The following is a 19,488-nucleotide window of genomic DNA, read 5'->3' as shown; positions in this document are numbered from 1 at the left end:
ACACAGTATTAGTATGGTGTTCCTAACAATCCTGTAGGTGAGTGTATGTATCTTACTGTGAAAATGACTTGTACTATGAATAAGGCAGTGTCAATTGCAGATCTGAAGAGACATAGACGAGGCTCATACTCAGCCTCAGGTCAAAAATGTTAACAGGGTTATTTTACTAAGAACTAAATTGTAAAATGTAAATTCTTTACTATAATGTGTGTTTGTGGTATTTGTTGTTATCCACAGATGGTTGAAGTTTGAAGAGGATGTGGAGGACGGTGGGGAGAGGTGGAGTAAGCCCTATGTGGCTACGTTGTCACTGCACAGCTTATTTGAACTGCGCAGCTGCATACTCAACGGCACAGTCATGCTGGATATGAGGGCCAACAGTATTGAGGAAATTGCGGGTACATTTTTAGATACTCATTGAAATCACTTTTTAAGATGCATGACCTACTGTATTCATGCCATCTTATTGTATTTGTCATGTAGCATTGTGGTGAAGAGTAAGAGATTAAAAAAGGAAATAACTATCAATTACTCTAGTAATATTGTTTTGAATAGCCTATACATCCTTTTTCTTACTGTGTGTTTATGTCCCTGCCTTTGTACGATTTAGGCATGCTAATAGACAGCATGGTGGCATCAGGCCAACTGAAGGAGGATTTGCGCGAAAAGGTACGGGAAGCCATGCTGAAGAAACACCACCACCAGAATGAGAGAAAACTCAGCAATCGCATCCCTCTGGTGCGCTCCATTGCTGACATAGGCAAGAAACATTCAGACCCACTCTTACTTGAAAGAAACGGTGAGATCCTACGACGCACTTGTATTTCTTTTTCCTCCATATTTTCCACCACTGGGGAACGCTTTCTAAAAATCCACTATTCAAATTCCTTAATGCCATTGTAGAAGGGAAACGTGAGTAAAATTTAGAGAATGATCTATATTGAAGCAGTCAGCCACTTTAGGGAAAAAGAAATCTGGGTGCAAATGACTCTGCTAACCTGTATGGCTGGCCTGGCTTGGGTTTTTGAATTCATTATTGTATTCACTCCATAGGGTGACACTCGGGAAATATTGCTTCACATGCAAGTGGAGTCAGCATTTTGTGTGTTTTTGACTGGACATGGCTGCAGTAGTGTTTATGTATGGGGTGCATTTCATGATCGTGGGTGCCAGCTAGATGTTTTAAATATGAGAGAAATGTCACATGCTCCACTTCTGTGCTTATGGCTCTTGTTAGGCTTGCATTTCCATATCATTCAATTTAAAATGCAAATGTCAAAGATCAAAATTATATGTCACATTGATGGTTGGTGATGGTAATAGTTGTATTGTGAAAGTCAATGTCTTGTGCCAAATGAGTGTGTGCACTGTGTAGGATTTATGACTGGTCTGCTGTGGTAGAGCACATGTTTGCTTACAATGCACCAACATTGTGCTAACTAATCCTCTCCTGCATGCAAGCCTCTGAAGAGTTTTGCCTAACATCCGACATGTTGAACGGTTGGTTTGTTTGGAGTTGAATGAGAAGTTGTTTGGCCCTTGCAGACCCTCCTACATGCATCACTGAATCATTCTTAGTGTCTTCTGCACACAACCATTCTTTCCACTCATGTTTATGCAGGCATGGATATCTCTAACTACACCTCTGCCCTGCTCTTGCTGCCAACCCCTTCTTGCTGTGTCTCCTCCAGATATCACCCCTGTGATGTACTCCTACTTCATATGTTTTTTCTCTGCTCCATCCCTTATTCCTTTTCCTTCTTCTCCTTTCCCTCCTTTTCTCTCCCTTCTCCTCCCCCCTTGTTGCCATTGTCTCTTCTGTTAGGAGAGGGCCTGTCCTCTTCACGTCTCTCTCTCTACAAGCCAGGGTCCTCCTCTTCTGTCTCCAACCTCTCCCAGAGACGAGAGTCCAGAGTCTCCATCCTGTTCAACCATCTCCTGCCCTCCTCTTCCTCCAACACTGGGGCCACTTCAGGCCCCCAACTCCTCACCACCCCTCAAAATACCCCTGTTGCCTTCCGGCACTCCTCCCAAACCCTTGGTGCAGGCCTTGGTCCTCAAGGCATCCCTGAAGTGGTGGTATCCCCTCCTGAGGATGACAACCCACCAAACTCTGCAGAAGAAGAGGGAGCATCACCTGAGCTCAGCCGGCGCGCATCCTTGGCATCCCAGGGCTTCGAGCTGCTGCCCTTAGAAGGCAAATATCTGTGTAGCCTGCCAGTGTGAGTCACGGCTTGAACAGAGAACACTAGCACTAGCATGAAAGCTCTGCTCCCTGTTAACTTCCAACCCTGCGGCCATCTCATCAATAACCCACAGCAAGGCTCACTTGCTAAGGCGCTCTTCCCACTTATATCCACAACGTTTTTTAACACCACTCTCTTCTCAGCCTCATGATTCTTGCTTTTCTCCCTTCCTTTGTATTCCACTCATCCATTCTTTCCTATTAATATCTCTCGTTCTTGCTACTCTCTAAACTCTTTATACTTCTTTTTGCAATTCAAACTTCTCTCTTTCTCTTTAAACATTTGCAAGACATTCTTCAGCATCTGTGCCTTGCTTGGCCCTGTCCCCATTCACACTTCCTTCATTGTGGTTTCATGGCTGCCTTCCATAATTTTTTGGTCTGTCTTTCTCCCAAACTTCATCATGTGTCCTGTTATGTTTAATTGCCACGCTATTGTCCCCCATCTTTCTTCTCAATCAATGTGTTTATGTAAGACCTGTTAGAAGGGATGTCCCGAAAATGTTTAATTTTACTTGTTGCCACCGTCATTTAATATTGGATATCTGCTAATACTATTATATGTTTAATTCAGCTACAGTTACACAGTACAAACTTAATTTAAACCAGAAAAGCCAATCCAGGTAAAACAGCTTGATATCTTCACCAAGAAAATGTAACTTGCATTAGTGCTTGTGTCTACATGGATCTGTTGTGACACAAAGCTACAGGATTTGCAGAGCATGGCTATATTTCTAAAATAAACACAATATGAAGATTAAAATGCACTTTGAGGTCCATTATGGTGCACCTGCAAGATGTTACCTAGTTGTTGTTTTTTTAACCCAAAGCTGCTCTGCTTTCAGCTCTGCTTTTACTTGCAAAAATTCTCTTATTAATGTGGAAACTACTAACTGGAACTACTGGCTGCTGTTTATTATCATGCTGCTCTGCTGTTCACTCATAACATTGGATTTGGAACGGGTTCCTTTTGTCCAAGCAGAGTGCACAGAGGCCTTTTTGATAGGTTTCATATTTAGAGCACAGTTTATGATTGGGTTTTAAATCCCTGACACCAATCAGTGTAAAAAAAACAAAAACACAACAACAGACACCCATCTCAGATACAGATCCTGCAGATAAGCTCGGGACATCCCTAGCTGTTAAGTCCTTATCTTTTTGTTATGTTGTATGACACAGAAACTGATATAGAGTACTACGCTTTTTATCCCTGGGTGACCATCCCATTTTGAACACTCACAGATATAAATGTCATGCAACTTGTGCTTGTCCCCCTTGCATCTGTTAGAGCCCATGCGCTTCCTCATCATCAATTCCTAAGTATAAACATTCTTTTACCCAAATAAGAATATTGAGGTTGAGGGTAGCGGGTGCCAGCAGCATGGCTAAATATAAGCCCTAGACCAGAGTGGTTGTATAGGTACTGCATGTTCTTTCATATTAGCACCGACAGTGACTTTTTGTTCTTCCCAAACCAAGCCTTATCAGTTTATTATTAGACTGTTTCTGTGTGTGCGTCTGTATATTTCCCCATCTGGGAATGGCTCCATTTCAAAGTATGGGTCATTAGAACCAACAATGACTTGGTGGGAGCTGAATCTGAAAGGTTGGGGTGGTCTTATTATAGCTGAAGAGCTTCTGTAATTGTACCCTCTTCTAGGAAAATACACAGTATTTTCAAAGAAGCAAGCGTCCTGACAACAGTGTGTGGGTTACATTATTATTCAGAGGGGGGTTTCAAGCTTTTACTTTAATAGTTCAGTTTTGGGTTAAGTTATAAAAACTTCTTTGTTGTATGATGTTGACTTGAAGCTACTTAAAGTAGCTAAACCATCTGACTGTGTATTGAACAGAGATATAGTGTTATACAGCAAAGTGCCCTTTATTGTGTAATTTAGAGTAATTTGTCTACATGATGAGAATAACTTGGTTTACAGGTTAATGAGGAGTAATACAGTAATTCTAGTTGATGCAATAATTTATATGTTCTGGCAGTTTTTAAATATATTGTAATGGTATTGAGTTGACAGCCGGCTATTAATACATACACATGCCATGGATCCATTGAGTATGACGTCATGGGTGAAATACATGTGGGCATGTGGAGAATCACTGGCTCACTTGCTTCATGTTATTCTAGACCCTGTTTGAGAGATTTTCAAATCTTAAGCATTTTTATTTGTCAGTTTTATGAACATAGGGCATTTTAAAATTGAATAATGGCCGCATCTAAACTCATGGTAACCTAGTGTCACTACATAATCCCTTTATGTTTACGACTACTTGTAAATTTTGAGTCGTACAGTATAATGTAAATTATGGGAAGAACTAGATTTACAGCAGAAGACCAAGTTCAATACATACATGTGTACAACTACTATAACAATACAGTATAATTTAACATAATCTTTTCCCCTTTAAAAGAAATGTCCCAGTGCTACCAACTTTACATATTTTCAGTTATGTTACTGTTTTGCATATGAATGAGGTAGCGCTATGACGCCACTGTTTAAAAGGCTAGTATGGGGCAGCATTCCAGGGCTTAGCCTTTTTGAATGAAGTGTGTTGGCGAACGCAACCTAAACTAATCCCTCCCTTATTCCAAGAGGCTTTGTCAGGTATGTGAGCAATCATGCTCCTGTTCAGCAGTCACAGCTGCCCAGTATCCACTGGGGTTACTCCAGGGTACAGTTCAAGGGTATGGATCACTGGCCAAACCACATGCTGGTAGAAATGGCACATTTTAATTTTGATTTATTGTAGGTGAGAATGTGGCACATTGCTTAAGCCCTTTATAAATGTATTTTGTTTGACGGTGACTTGATAACTTTCTGATGGCGAAAAGAGAAATGTGCTCACATAGATGCAAAAAGAAAACCTGGTAAAAGAAGTGTTCAGAATCTTCAGAATTTCAGAAGATAGTATGCAAATACTATCCTTTTGATTCAAATACACAACTCCTTCATTTCATTTCCCACTCTCATGTCACCTCAAGTGCTAGCGTTTCCTGTATCTGGTATGGCTCAAATCTCATAAGCAATGTTGAAGTGTGTGCAGCCAATTATGCACAGAAATACCTAAGGTTCAACACTTAAATGTGCTGATGTCAGAGGAAGGTGAAATGTCCGGCACATTAAACACATCCCCTTGCATTTAACTCACAGCTGACATGAATTTAAGCAAAGCAGGACTGATTTAGCACCAAGTAATGAGCTTAACAGACGGGGAGCAAATAGGAACGGTGCTTTGTGAAAAATATCGTCTTCCCTGTGGAGAGACATCACAGTGTTACAGCTCTGTACCAAACACAGCTAGTAATGGTGGTAGTGAAACAAATCCTTTCACTTGCAGCCAAAAATGTGATATGTTGAACTGCAAATTTAAATGCTACCGTTTCAATTTGTTGAACATTTTTTTAGCTACTTGTGTGTGCTATGAGCTTGATCTTGTTCATCTTGTAATTCAGTTAGCCATTGATCATTGTAGAACAGCAGATCCCAAATCCTGTGTTTGGGACTGCCATTACTATGAGTTTAAGTTTAGTAACCTAATAGCTAATGATAATCTAGACTTGGAGTGGCACAGGAACTATTATTTAATAGAATATTTCAGAGCTGATACGCTAAGCCACCAAGTTGAGAAATATACTGGTCACATTCTGTGCTTAGACAAGCGGCCGCTAAAAACTGGCCTCGTAGCTAATGAGGATACATGACTGGAAATCATTGATCCAGTGGTTCATTTTTGGGTTAAAAGTGCCAAAACAAAATGCAAATATCACACAAACAGTTTTATTTACCCTGTAGCATTGCATCATTAACCTGTGTGGGCAGCAATGTGACTTCTGGATTTTGTATTTTGTTTGCTAAGAGCTTACCTCTGATCAAAAATGAGTTCAACGCCTGTGAAATTGCCTCTAGTTTAATGAGCCCATGCCATAAAGTAGTGGTCTATCGTAGATTAAAAAAAATACATTGAACATTTTTTTTCCAGTTCCTTAAAAATTACAAACCAAGTAATGAGAAAATTGTTAGACAAAATGGCATTTAATAAATAGCAATTAATAATTAAATCAGAAATGGCATTTCATGGCAAAACCACGCTGTAAATCTTGACCACTCTTTGCTTTTCAAATACTTACAGTGTCCATCACCACTTTATCTCTCCTGCCCTTCTTCTCCCCCTGTCCCACCTAGGTTCACCGGTGTCCCCGAACTCTGTCCCAAACAACCTGGATGGCAGCAAAGCAGTGGAGAGGAGACCATCCAAAGTAGGGGTCAGTAGAGAAAGCAGCAGTGTCGACTTCAGCAAGGTAACCTAACCACAGTACTGAGCACAGAAACAGTCCATCTTGATGGAAGGGCCCAGGAGTTCATCAATGTCTTTCTTCGGTTTGTGGACTTCCACAGACATTTAAATGATCTGTGTTGAAAGCTGCCTGCATGAGAGCTACCATATCCATCAGCCATTTTCTCCTGGGCTCAGTAAGAGGCATTGGCCAAGAAATTAAAAGTCTTACACATTTATCTGTGTTTGGTTTGAAAAAACTCCGCCTTTGCATGGCCTCCATTTCTCCTACCATGTTGTACCTCATCCAATAAATAAAATGGCAGGCCGCCTTAAGTAGCTATCATTATAAAAACAGTCATTGTGACTGCCAAAAAATAAGGTGCAGTGGTTATATGAGTCAGAGGATACAAAAGAGGTATGAAGGCACATCCTACTACAATACATAGAGATGAAGAAATTGTTGCAATGCTCAGATCCATATTTAGCATTGCACATTAGAAGTATTTATTCAGAAATGTGGTAAGAAATGCTTCACAGCCATGGACGATCTTTGCTCAGTACTATGTAGTCGTTTATGTAGCTACTAGCTACTTATCTTTTATTCGTTATAATAGTATCCAAACGACCTGCTGCCACCCCTTACATTCCCACTTCTTCATCTCTGTTTGAATGTGTGTCCTTGTAAACTAGTCCTTCAGTCTTTTTCTCTATTAGTATATGTTTGCTTTTTATCTGATTCTTTAATTTAATTTGTTCTATTGGTCTCAGGTGGACATGAATTTCATGAAAAAGATTCCTCCAGGTGCTGAAGCTTCCAACGTACTGGTGGGAGAAGTGGACTTCCTGGAGAAGCCCATTACTGCCTTTGTACGACTGTCCCCTGCAGTCCTTATCACAGGCCTCACAGAGGTGCCTGTGCCCACAAGGTACAATAATTTGGAATTGAATGATGTCACGATAAGGAGTTTTATTCCAAAAATGTGATATTCGATTAAAAGTCTGACAAGTTATCCTCTGGCAGCAACTTAAGCAAACTGACAAAGTCTTTTAAAAGCCCATTTCACATGGGACTCGTATAACCTGGGGATTTACTGTGTTTCTCACTACAGTGTCTGTTTTCCATGTCTGTAATCTCTACTCTAACAAGACTTAAGAGTCAGTAGCCACGCAAGTAGTCCTGTGAGGTTCTGATGCTCATTACCAGCTGTCATAATATAGTGGCTTTGAAAAAAAGACACACAACTTTGGTTTTCTTTTATACTGTACAAATATTATTTTTTGCATATATTGGGGTCAACACTATTAAATATGGCCTCGGAATAGTACATGAGCCCTGCAGAGGGTTTCACTTTATTCCACTTAGCAACAATGGTGGTAACACGCCAAGAAACACAGCAGTGTGTCAGCAAAGGCAGGGAACAAGATGTCTAGCTAGCTGACATGGATGTCAACAATGTAGGTATCAAACTCTTTTAAAAATTGACTTTTCTAAAGTTTTATGAGGAAGGGAATGCATATTTAACGTGTTCATTAATCTCAAGGATTTATTGAGAAACAATGAATGTTGATTGGTGATTAAACTGTTGACAAGAAAAATCCACATGGTACATTTTAAGTGAATATGTACTGTTGTGATTAGAATTGAGGTCTGTGTAATTCGTGGTGCATTTATGATTATTTGACGCTTATTATTTATTCAAAGCGACTTACAATTGTTATATATGTCAGAGGTTGCATGCCTCTGGAGCAACTATGTAGGACTCGAACCTGGATCTCCCGCACCAAAAGGCATGTGTAATGTCCACTGCGCCATCACCACCCATTTGTCTTGTTCATAGGTTTCTTTTCCTGCTTTTGGGTCCTCACGGCAAAGGGCCCCAGTACCATGAGATTGGCAGATCCATGGCCACACTAATGACAGATGAGGTGAGAGAAACAGAGAAATCAGTTTTGTGACTTGTTATTTCAGTTTCAACAAGTTCTAATACTGTATCAAAATATTATCTGGTTCAGTTTGGGGTTATTTTGGACTTAAGATGCATGTTGGGGTGGCATTTTATTTATTGCAGAGCCATTTAATAACTCCTGATAATCATTATGTAGATTTTCCATGATGTGGCATACAAGGCCAAAGACAGAACGGATCTCCTCTCGGGGATAGACGAGTTCCTTGATCAAGTGACTGTCCTGCCTCCTGGAGAATGGGACCCCACAATCCGGATTGAGCCCCCCAAGAATGTCCCATCTCAGGTTAGAGATTCTCTCCGTCAAAGATTGTTTTATGTGTACTTAGTGAATAATGCAGACAAATGTGTGTGTCTTACTGACATCAATATCAAATGCCATGTACAACAAACATTAAGAAATTTGCTGGGGAGGTACTGGTGCAGAGAACATTAACCACCTGCATACTAACTGATAACCAGCATACTAACGCACTACACACTAGACCTTACTTACTGTATTTTAGTCTGGTCTCACAAACTGTAATGTTTATATTGACTTCTCGATATGTGTATCTCTGTATATCACTCTTTACTTCCAATCACAATGCGAGGGCCCCACAATGGATTTAAAGTATCATGATAGCAAAGCAATTTATATGCATGCTACTACGTTGTATTCAAATCCTTTTTACCTTCAGATGAAGAGAAAGAGACCGTCCCAACCCAACGGCACAGTGTCTCCAGCTGGAGAGCTGGAAAACGATGAGGACCACCACACAGGGCCTGAGCTGCAGAGGACTGGGAGGTGAGTTTAGCGCCTTTTCTTGCCACACCATTGAGTTCAAAAGATTATTGGAGCATATTCACTCCAGGAATATCTGTTAATATCACTTAGTTTTAGCAAATATGTTGATAAAGAAGTATTTGATAATTGAATTCGCAACTTTATAAGCACAAGTAGGCATATTTTATATATCATGTTGATTGTGCTGAGACAAGTGCTTTTTGTTAACAAGAGCTGCAGAAGAAAACTCAGCTAAGAGATTAAAGACCTCATTTTATCCTGATTTGTTACGTAGACTAATTTGTGGTTACAAGGGTTAGAATGTCCTTTCTAAACGCTCTGAAATGAAGATGAGATAAATTTAAAAAGACATTATCAAAAGTGTTTTCACTGTATGTGATCTGCAAGCCAGTGTTTAGTAAAAGCTTTTGCAAATTTTTATAAATGCAAATGTATAGGATGTAAAATTGTATAAACTCAACTATGTGTTTTAGCAGATACATCTACTGTACTCTGTGAACTCAGATGCTGACATTTATGAATAACCATGCTGGGTCTCTGGAGCCCAGGCCACACAGCAAGAGAGAGAATGTGTTTATTTGAAACCTCACACAGACACACACTCTGCACACATACACATCAGTTGCAAAGTCACTGTATTATTTACAGATTTACTCTGCTTTTCACTGCTACTATAAAAGGCTCATGCAAGAGGGAGTTCTGGGGGTCAGAGGAATGTAGGGAAGTAAAAGAGGCTAATGTAAGGAAAGCTATAAGAAATGGGCTGTATAGAAGAGACAGCAGGGGTTGTGGAAGCAGCCAATAGAGGTTATTCCAGAGGTGTCGGGGGGGGGGGGGGGGGGGGGGGGGGGGGGGGAGAAAATGAAAACCCTCACAGCAGAGCAATTGGACAGGTGTCAGAGGAAAGACAGGAAGAATACAAGGTGAGAAATGAAATCCCTCGAAGTCAAAGTAAGCAGCGAGATCCCAGTGCTATCTAGGTTTTGGGGTTAGATATAATAAAAATGCATATTCACAAGCTTCAGCGCTCGGCAGTGTTAATGCCCTCTCCAATAACAATTAGTGTTCAAGCAAACACTCTTACCAATTAACTGTGTAAAATGGCCTCAACACCTAGTACATAATCATGGTTGTTAAATTACGGTTTGAATCACATTGAATTAAGAATCGATTTATTTAAATGATTCCAACTATTATAAGAGCAACAGGAAGACTATGTTTAATAAACACATAACAAGAATGGCAATTTACAGGGTGTTAGTGATAAGAGACCAGCAGAACTACTTTGGTTAAATGGATGCAAACTTTTATCATTTTTATTATTCACTAAGCACAGTTGCCTGTTACCTACACTATTTTTTTTAATTTATTGGATTTCTTAAATAATCTCAGAGGAATTGATAGATGGCCTGCCTCATATTAATAGCGTTTAAATTAGGTTAAGTTAATTATTTTATGTTTTATATCATATTATTGTGTGTCCTACTAGAAAATTCATTAAAAGGTGTGAATGTGTAACTGTGTGAATGTGTTCAGGGTGTTCCTGAATATGAGAGCATTGCTTTCCGTGTAAACCACCCTTGAATAAATAAAGGTGGGGAAAAAAATTGCCTCTCCCCTCTTGCAGGATATTTGGAGGTCTGGTCATGGACGTGAAGCGGAAGTTGCCGTTTTACTGGAGCGACATCAGAGACTCCTTCAGTCTGCAGTGTCTAGCCTCTGTCCTGTTCCTCTATTGCGCCTGCATGTCCCCTGTCATCACATTTGGAGGTCTGCTTGGGGAGGCAACAAAAGGCAACATAGTGAGTCTGAAGGCTTGCCACTTAAAAGTCAATACTGCTTTTCATAAACCCAGTGAGAAATCAAACCCCTACTACAGGTTGTCTAAGTGCCATGTTGTACCAAATGAGGTATACAGAACATAGAACAATTTGGCTAGCATATGTGAGTATATCATTTAATTTAGTGTCTTGTGCAGGCACTTAAAATGTATGGTGTTGTGAGTGAGTGACAGTAAAACCTCAAGTTCCCCAGAATCCTTAAAGTTAAATTAAAGAAGTCATCTGATTTCAAATAACTAAACATGTTTCCTCAACAACTGTGTGCAACACAAATACTTTCTCCCACCATGCCATTTAACATGTTACATCCATGTTTATGTACGCATAGACAGTCCATGACGTAGGGGTTAAATGCAGATACAGTCCCTGACAAAAGTCTTGTCGCCTGTGTACAAATTGACCTGAAGTGCCGCTGAAATATATTTCTAATCAAGATGTTATTTACAAGAAATGGCTCATTTTAATCCCAACAGCTTTTGTATAATGTTTCAGTACAAAAAAAACTGTCAAAAAGTATCTAATATTCACACTTGGTAAAGCCTGTTGAGTAATTTTTGCAAAGACATAAGTGTTGTCGCCTGTCTATGAGCTTCACCTGGACTAATAATGGATCAATTAGGTCTCAGGTGTGTATAAAAATAACCCCAGTACACTAGACCTTCACATCAACTGCAACTAGACATCTGCAAACATGCTAGATTCACCCTGAGACTAAAGTTTTGATTATCAAAGAGGCTGAAGACCAGATCCACTGCTGATGTGCAGACACCTTCAATGTGTCTCGTGTCAGTACAGAGGATTAAAAACATTTGAAGACACTGGAGATGTTTTTGCAAGCCCAGGTCAGCAGACCCCGCAAGACAACTGCTCGAAGACCGTTTGTTGGCTCGAAATCCAAGACCAGCCCTTTTCCACTGCAGCAGAGCTCCACCAGAGCTCCACCAGACCTGGTCCCCTGAAGTCCCTGTTCAAACAGAACGTGTTTGTCGGATTCGTTCTCAAAAGGCCTCCATGGTTGAATCAGTGCCCAGAAGCCAGCACTAAACAAAAGACATTGAAAACCGTGTGGCATTTGCCAAGGCCCACAGCCTGCTAAAGGATGACGCTGGAGAAGTGGAAGAAAGTGGATTTTTCAGATTAATCTCCTGTTGAATTACACCACAGTGCCGCAAATATTTCAGGAGACTTACTGTAGCCCGCATGGATCCAGATTCACCCAGAAACGGGAAGTTTGGTGGCGGAAAAATCATGGTGTGGGGTTCCATCCAGTATGGATGTGCGAGATCTGCAGGGTGAAGCAACATCATAGTCTCAAATACACAGAAATCTTAGCTACCTCTTCTATTCCCAACCATAAAGAGGCAAATTCTCCAGCGATGGTGCTCCATCGCATACTTCCATCTCCACTCAAAGTTCCTCAAGGCGAAGAATCAAGATGCTCCAGGATTGGCCGGCCCAGTCACCAACATGAACATCATTGAGCATATGTGGGGTAGGATGAAAGAGGAAGCATGGAAGACCAAACCAAAGAATTTTGATGAACTCTGGAGGCATGCAAGACTGCTTTCCTACTATTCCTGATGACTTCATCAATACATTGTATGAATCCTGCCAACCCATGGATGCAGTCCTCAGCTTAGGAAGTCATACAAGATATTAAATTTGAATCTCATAGCACCACTATTTAATTTGCGCATATTTAGTATTTGTAGTAAATTTGTTCATTTATGTATAGGCGACAAAACTTTTGTCTTGCCAAAATTTGACCTTTCTGTCTTGTTTAAATAATAAATCTTTTTTTAGTGAAACTAATTTATTTCAGTGCATTGAACATCATTTGGGAGGGTTTTAGCTTTTCATATGAGCTATTTCTTACTCAATTGATTAATTACAAGTCAGGTTAATAGCAGGTGTTTCTACAAAATAGATAAGCGACAAGACTTTTGTCAGGGACTGTAGATGCATTCATACTTACATGAGCTTCTGTTAATCAAGGGCAAAACACATATTCTGACTACCTTATTTCACCTTTTTTGTAAAGCAGCTGATTTAGTGTGTCAAGTAAAGTCACCATCATTTTTTTACCTACTTCACCGTGCTATTACATACTCATATTGGGGGATATATTTCACTGTGCGGTCTTTATTCAGTGTTCAAAATAGGATATCATGATTATTCAGCCTCCCATGAAATAATCTGTTATCACACTGAAATATGTATAGTGTCTCTCTCTGTCTCTCTCTGTCTCTCTCTCTTTCTCTTTTTCTCTCTCTCTTTTTTGCCCAGATGTCCTTACTAGGACAGGGACTGTTGGCATAGGCACAGACTGTGTACTGGTGTGTGTGATGCGTCTGAGTAAACTCAGCAGGCGAGCACTACACACCGATATGACTTCGGACTAATCAGCAGGGTGGAAACATTCAAACAGTTTGTCTAGCCTGTTAGCCAAGAATGTCTGTTTAATCAAAACTCTCTGTGTTTTGGTTGTGGGTTTCTTCTTCACCTCTCTCTTTTCTCCTTCAGTCTTTCCCACTCTATCCTCCTTTGGGTGGTTTCACCTCCCACATCCTCCCTTTCTCACTCCCTCACTCCCTCCCTCTCCTATGTGTCTACAGAGTGCCATAGAGTCTCTGTTTGGGGCATCATTGACAGGAGTGGCATACTCCCTCTTCGCAGGCCAGCCCCTCACTATTCTTGGCAGCACAGGCCCTGTTTTAGTGTTTGAGAAGATCCTCTTCAGGTTCTGCACGTACGTTCAAGCATGCTTTTGCAGTGTAATTAGTCACAATACTGATGAGTCTAAATAGTTTGCATAGTATGGATTTGTAAAGTCTACATGGCTCTAATGTACATGTGTTTAACTGTATCCATTCTCCTCCATGTCACCTTTGTCTTTCTTTCCCAGTGACTACGGCCTGTCCTACCTGTCTTTGCGGACTAGCATTGGTCTGTGGACAGCCTTCCTGTGTCTAGTCCTGGTGGCCACAGATGCTAGCTCCCTGGTCTGCTACATAACCCGATTCACAGAGGAGGCCTTTGCTTCGCTCATCTGCATCATCTTCATCTACGAGGCTCTAGAGAAGCTCTTTCACCTGGGAGAACACTACCCTGTCAACATGCACAACAACTTGGACAATCTTACCCTGTATTCGTGAGTAGTGAAATTTCAGTTACTTTAAGTAACAACACTGTCTGCGCGTCCACATGATACAGCCTTAAGTGATCACACACGCGCTCCCCACGCAGTTGTTAGTAGCCACCATGGTAGCCACCACGGAGGACACGGAGGATTAAAAAACTTGATGGGACTCTTCATAAGAGGTAATTCTCTTCATTTGAGTTTCTGCGTGGGAAAGTCACCAGGCGCCACAATCTTCTTAACATATCCATACCGATAAATACAGAGAGAGTTATGTGAAGCTGATAGTGTTAACTAGCTTTGTAGTAACTCATTTGGCGATTGCTTGAATGAAACGGATATTATTTAGCATCAAAAAGTTACGCACTAAAGCGTTAAAGAGTTAAGTGGAATAAACTATGAAACTTAGAATATATTATTAGATAAGATTTAACTTTATTTATCCTTAGGGAAGTTTTTGTGCAGTGGAGCAGAGCTTACCACTGTCAACTTCCTGGTATTGGTATGCACACATACATTGGTCAATTACAATATTTGTGTACAGTTGTTTTGTTGTTCAAATTACTGCCTGTATAAAAGTGTAGGTATTAGGAATGTATATTAAATATTATATATCGGCGGGCCAATATTGGGCATTTCCCAATTTAAAAAAAAAAAAAAAAAAATTGCATTCATCAGAAGCATTTATAATGACAAATAAATGATAGTGTAGCATTGTTTGTCCACCAGAGGGCACTTTACATGGTCCCTGTTGGCCACACAGATTTTTTTTTTTTGTTATTGTGGGTTTTTGTTCAAAGGACTTTAAGTTTCACATCTTAAGTTTGTATTTTCATCCATTTAATCATCAGAATAAATGATTCTTTAATATATTTTAATGTTCCTCTGTTATGTTGTGATAATAAAACAAATTTTATTTATCTATTTTAGTGAGAACTCATAAATAACCACAAATTACTAATGTTAGGGAAATCGGTTTATGTTTTGTTACGATTTTTTTTTTTTTAAATATATATTGGAATATCGGATTTTTAAATAACCAAATATTCGTATCGGTATCAGCCTTAAAAATCCTTTATCGGTCGGGGTCTATTAAATATGTTATTTGTCATTTGTTTGGCACACTATTACGTTGCTGTCGGCATTGTTTCTTTTCGAGAAAAGCGTGTGGTGGCGCTGTTCCATAGCTGCCGCCCTTGAGGCTTGCTCCAACCTAAGTCAAATTCCTCGTATGTATACTTGTATGTCATACCTGGCGAATAAAGCTGATTCTGATTCTGATTCTAATAATTAATTAGGAATATTTATTCATTTATTAATGCATTGTATCTATTAAATTGTTGTTTTTGTTTTTTAGACCAGTGTATAGTTTCTACTGTTTCAGCATTAAAGGTAACATGTCACTTTTCTAATACAGTCTTCTGGTCAGGATGTCATCTTAAGTGCCAAAGGGTTACTACATAAAGTGGTGTACTATGAAGATAAATAGTATCCCATTATGAACATATTGCTGAAATCTTTAATTGTAGTGGTTTGATTTATTCCCAGTACATGACTTCCCTTAGAGCTAAAAGGAAAATCACCATCTTGCAAAATAACAGATTAAAAAATAACTGAGGTTTTTAATTGACTCGAGCCATACTCTTTTTGACCTCAAGATACGCATACGTACTTTGCTCAGCATTTGTTGTCTTGTCCCCAGGTGTCAGTGCTCTCCACCAGTCAATGCCTCAGAACAGCTCATGCAGGAGTGGAACCGAACAGGACACAGCCCAGACTCTATCCAATGGAGCAACCTCAATGTTTCGGTGAGACCAGCACACAGTGATCTCCAGTGTGATGTGTAAGAATCCACACTCACATGTTTAGGATGTGTTGAGCAAACAGACATCATCAGGCACATTTCTGCTTTTTTAAATTTTTTATTTTTACATACAGATTAAGTCAGAGACATAACACTAATGCAACAACTGCAACCACTACTAGAGCTAGGATTAGCCTGCCAAAAATCTGCAACCAATGCTGATGTCCGTACTGGAACAGCTTATCAAAATTTTGTATTACATTAGTAACCTAATACTATCTTTTTTTTCTCTAGATGTGTACAACACTCCATGGGGAGTTTGTAGGTCCTGCCTGCGGTCATCATGGACCCTACATCCCTGATGTTCTCTTTTGGTCCATCATCCTCTTCTTCACCACCTTCTTTCTGTCTTCCTTTTTTAAGCAGTTTAAGACAGATAGATATTTTCCCACCAGGGTGAGATGTTTGCTAGATTTGTTATGTTCACTCTTGTTGTACTACTCTTAACACCACAAACATGGATTTGAGCTTCAAAGCACAGTAGCATTTTATATCACTGGTTAAAATTTTAAAAACAAACAAAAAAAACTATAAACTCACAATTGAACAGGATGTCTACATATATATATATATGTGCATGTAATAGTGTGTAGTTCTAGCTTAAAGCTAAAGTGCGTAGTTTCTGTCGCCCCTATGAGGAATTCAAAGTAATGACAACAAAACTGTTGGCGCGTCCACATGATACAAGCCTTCCGTGATCGCGCACCGGCCCCACCCCTCCTCCACGCAGTTGATAGTAACCAAGGAGGACACGGAGGATTGAAAAAACGTGATGGACTTTTCGAGAAGAGGTAATTATCTTCACTTGAGTTTCTGCGCGCAAAAGTCACCGGACAACACAGTCTTCTGAACACAGCCATACTGAGAGATACAGAGGGAGTTGTGTGGAGCTGATTGTCTTGATAAGCTTTGTATGAACTCATCTGGCAACGGCTTGAATTTAACGGACGTTCAATATCATCAAAAGGTTACGCACTAAAGCTTTAAAGCTTCTCACGCTATGTACATGTTTACATTGTGTCAGTCATTATTATGCAATATCAGTTTTGTGTACAGAAAGAAAAGATCTTGCATCCTCCCACACAGTCCCAGCTAGCCTGTGCAGGTTCATTCAGGTTTTTTCTGTGCAGGCAGGCGCTGGTCTGAATTGTCATGCTTTTACTGTTAACATGAATGTTGTTTTTTTGCTGTGTGTTTATGAGTGGAAGTGGAAAATGGCATGCATGCTCAGCTGCAATTACTAAATAAGTCAATAAAAACAACTGTGTTGCTTGTGTGTCGGGTAGGTGCGGTCCACTATCAGCGACTTTGCTGTGTTTATAACCATCATGGTCATGGTGTTGGTGGACTATCTAATGGGGATCCCCTCTCCAAAACTTAACGTCCCTGACCGCTTTGAGGTAGGTGTCTATTCCAGCATGTATGTCTATCTTTATGCTTGATTTTTCAAATGACAAAGTGATGTCGCACATAATTACTTCCTCTGTAAGGACATTCTTATGTCAGCAAAGGTCTAAATGCAGTACCTTTTTCTAAAAAATAAAATTAATGTTCACATCATCAGCTATTCTCAAAATAATAATGTTATGCCTATTAACTAAATGCAGCCCATCCCTGACTATTCCCTGCAGCCAACTTCAAAGAACAGAGGCTGGCTGATGGACCCGTTAGGAGAAAATCCCTGGTGGACACTGCTGGTTGCAGCACTTCCTGCCCTGCTGTGCACCATCCTCATCTTTATGGACCAGCAGATCACTGCAGTCATCATCAACCGCAAGGAGCACAAGCTCCAGGTTATACCTTTTGGAGGTTTACTTTTGGCAGTGTTGTATCCATAGTATCCATAGTGTATTTTAATTTTAATTTTCTTTTAACTTATTTATGCCTCCTCCAGCTTTTTCTATTTGAACTCTCCCTTCTTTGCTCCCTTTACACCTCTCTATTCCTATGTAGCTCTCATTCATCTCTCATCCTTTCTGTCATACTTCGTTATAGTTGAAGAGAACAGATTTCTCTTGTCTTCCCTTCTCATCTCACAGAAACGCTTCAACTGTAATCTCCTTCACCTTTTTCTTGGGTATTTTTATGCCTCTGAGTTCAATTCACCTTGAAAATTTATAGAGCAAACATTTGAAACTCAGTATTCCAAGTATGGATGAGCAAATTACTATTTTTACTTAACACATTTGCAGAAACTAACCCTCTGGCTCTCCAACTTACTTGCTGTCTCCCTGTTTTTTTCTTACAGAAAGGCTGTGGCTATCACCTGGATTTGCTGATAGTGGCAGTAATGCTGGGCGTGTGCTCCATTATGGGCCTGCCATGGTTTGTGGCTGCCACCGTCCTCTCCATCTCCCACGTTAACAGCCTGAAGGTGGAGTCTGGCTGCTCTGCGCCAGGAGAGCAGCCCAAGTTTTTGGGCATCAGGGAGCAGCGGGTCACTGGATTCATGATCTTTGTCCTCATGGGTTGTTCTGTTTTCATGACATCGGTGCTCAAGGTGAGATTTCGTAATAATACTGGCATCTCGTTTGTCCAAAATGAGAAGTTCATCTAAGTAACAAACATGCTAAAGTGGTCATGTGTTAAACGTGTTTTCACTAAATGTCATGTTCCGTGATCCGTTTTTGTCCTGAACTACAGTTGAATCTTTTACAATGGGGTATGCTTTGTGCTCTTTACAGTTCATTCCTATGCCAGTGCTATATGGAGTATTTCTCTACATGGGTGTCTCTTCCCTCAAAGGCATTCAAGTAAGACTCTAGTCTGCTGGTCTTTGAATCTAATATGTCTTTTCTGAACACAACAGCAGTCATAATCTGACTGTGAAGATACATTTTTATCCCTGTGTAATCCAAACATTCGTTAATTCAGATTCCTTTAAAGCTTTTGTTAAATGTATTCCCTCTTCTGAAATATGTATAGAATTTTCTCTTTATCTTGCCACCCCCTGCCTTTCCAGTGTTTTTCATTAGCATTTCTTATCTCCCCCACCGAGCCGCTCATTTTCTTTGTAGTTCTTTGACAGAATCAAGCTGTTCGGCATGCCTTCCAAGCACCAGCCTGATCTGATCTATCTGCGCTATGTGCCGCTGTGGAAGGTCCATATCTTCACCCTGGTGCAGCTCACCTGTTTGGTGCTGCTCTGGGTCATCAAGGCCTCTTCAGCAGCTGTTGTGTTCCCCATGATGGTAATGACCTCAAACCTTGATGACATTTAGTCACTTCACATCTACATGTTAAGTTAAAGATACAGATTCCCCTCACCACTTAAAAAGTTAAACAGAAAACATTGCACTATAGCTTTTAACTGTCACAACACAGTAATGTGTGTATTCAGATTTAATAGGATTAAACA

The 19,488-nt window shown here is 40.1% G+C and overlaps 1 protein-coding gene across 13 annotated transcripts in view; it reads left to right on the top strand.

The window, feature by feature from the left end:
• LOC116701234 (sodium bicarbonate cotransporter 3) overlaps window positions 1–19,488 on the top strand; it is a 45,846-nt gene that overhangs the window by 20,214 nt on the left and 6,144 nt on the right. For 7 of the 13 annotated variants that reach the window (XM_032534825.1, XM_032534819.1, XM_032534826.1 and 4 more), the window contains exons 5-22: window positions 238–398; window positions 611–799; window positions 1,826–2,197; window positions 6,442–6,557; window positions 7,304–7,461; window positions 8,374–8,461; window positions 8,639–8,785; window positions 9,180–9,286; window positions 10,914–11,088; window positions 13,743–13,876; window positions 14,033–14,278; window positions 15,969–16,074; window positions 16,365–16,526; window positions 17,417–17,530; window positions 17,762–17,923; window positions 18,379–18,630; window positions 18,815–18,883; window positions 19,148–19,321. In XM_032534825.1, the coding sequence (XP_032390716.1) occupies window positions 238–398; window positions 611–799; window positions 1,826–2,197; window positions 6,442–6,557; window positions 7,304–7,461; window positions 8,374–8,461; window positions 8,639–8,785; window positions 9,180–9,286; window positions 10,914–11,088; window positions 13,743–13,876; window positions 14,033–14,278; window positions 15,969–16,074; window positions 16,365–16,526; window positions 17,417–17,530; window positions 17,762–17,923; window positions 18,379–18,630; window positions 18,815–18,883; window positions 19,148–19,321 (2,932 nt within the window). The remainder of the gene's footprint in view (window positions 1–237; window positions 399–610; window positions 800–1,825; window positions 2,198–6,441; window positions 6,558–7,303; window positions 7,462–8,373; window positions 8,462–8,638; window positions 8,786–9,179; window positions 9,287–10,913; window positions 11,089–13,742; window positions 13,877–14,032; window positions 14,279–15,968; window positions 16,075–16,364; window positions 16,527–17,416; window positions 17,531–17,761; window positions 17,924–18,378; window positions 18,631–18,814; window positions 18,884–19,147; window positions 19,322–19,488) is intronic. The other 6 variants (XM_032534821.1, XM_032534822.1, XM_032534820.1 and 3 more) reach the window with 6 other exon arrangements.

The sequence above is a fragment of the Etheostoma spectabile genome, chromosome 14, assembly GCF_008692095.1.
Source record: "Etheostoma spectabile isolate EspeVRDwgs_2016 chromosome 14, UIUC_Espe_1.0, whole genome shotgun sequence".
NCBI lineage: Eukaryota > Metazoa > Chordata > Actinopteri > Perciformes > Percidae > Etheostoma > Etheostoma spectabile.
This window is presented reverse-complemented; position numbering and strand designations above follow the sequence as displayed.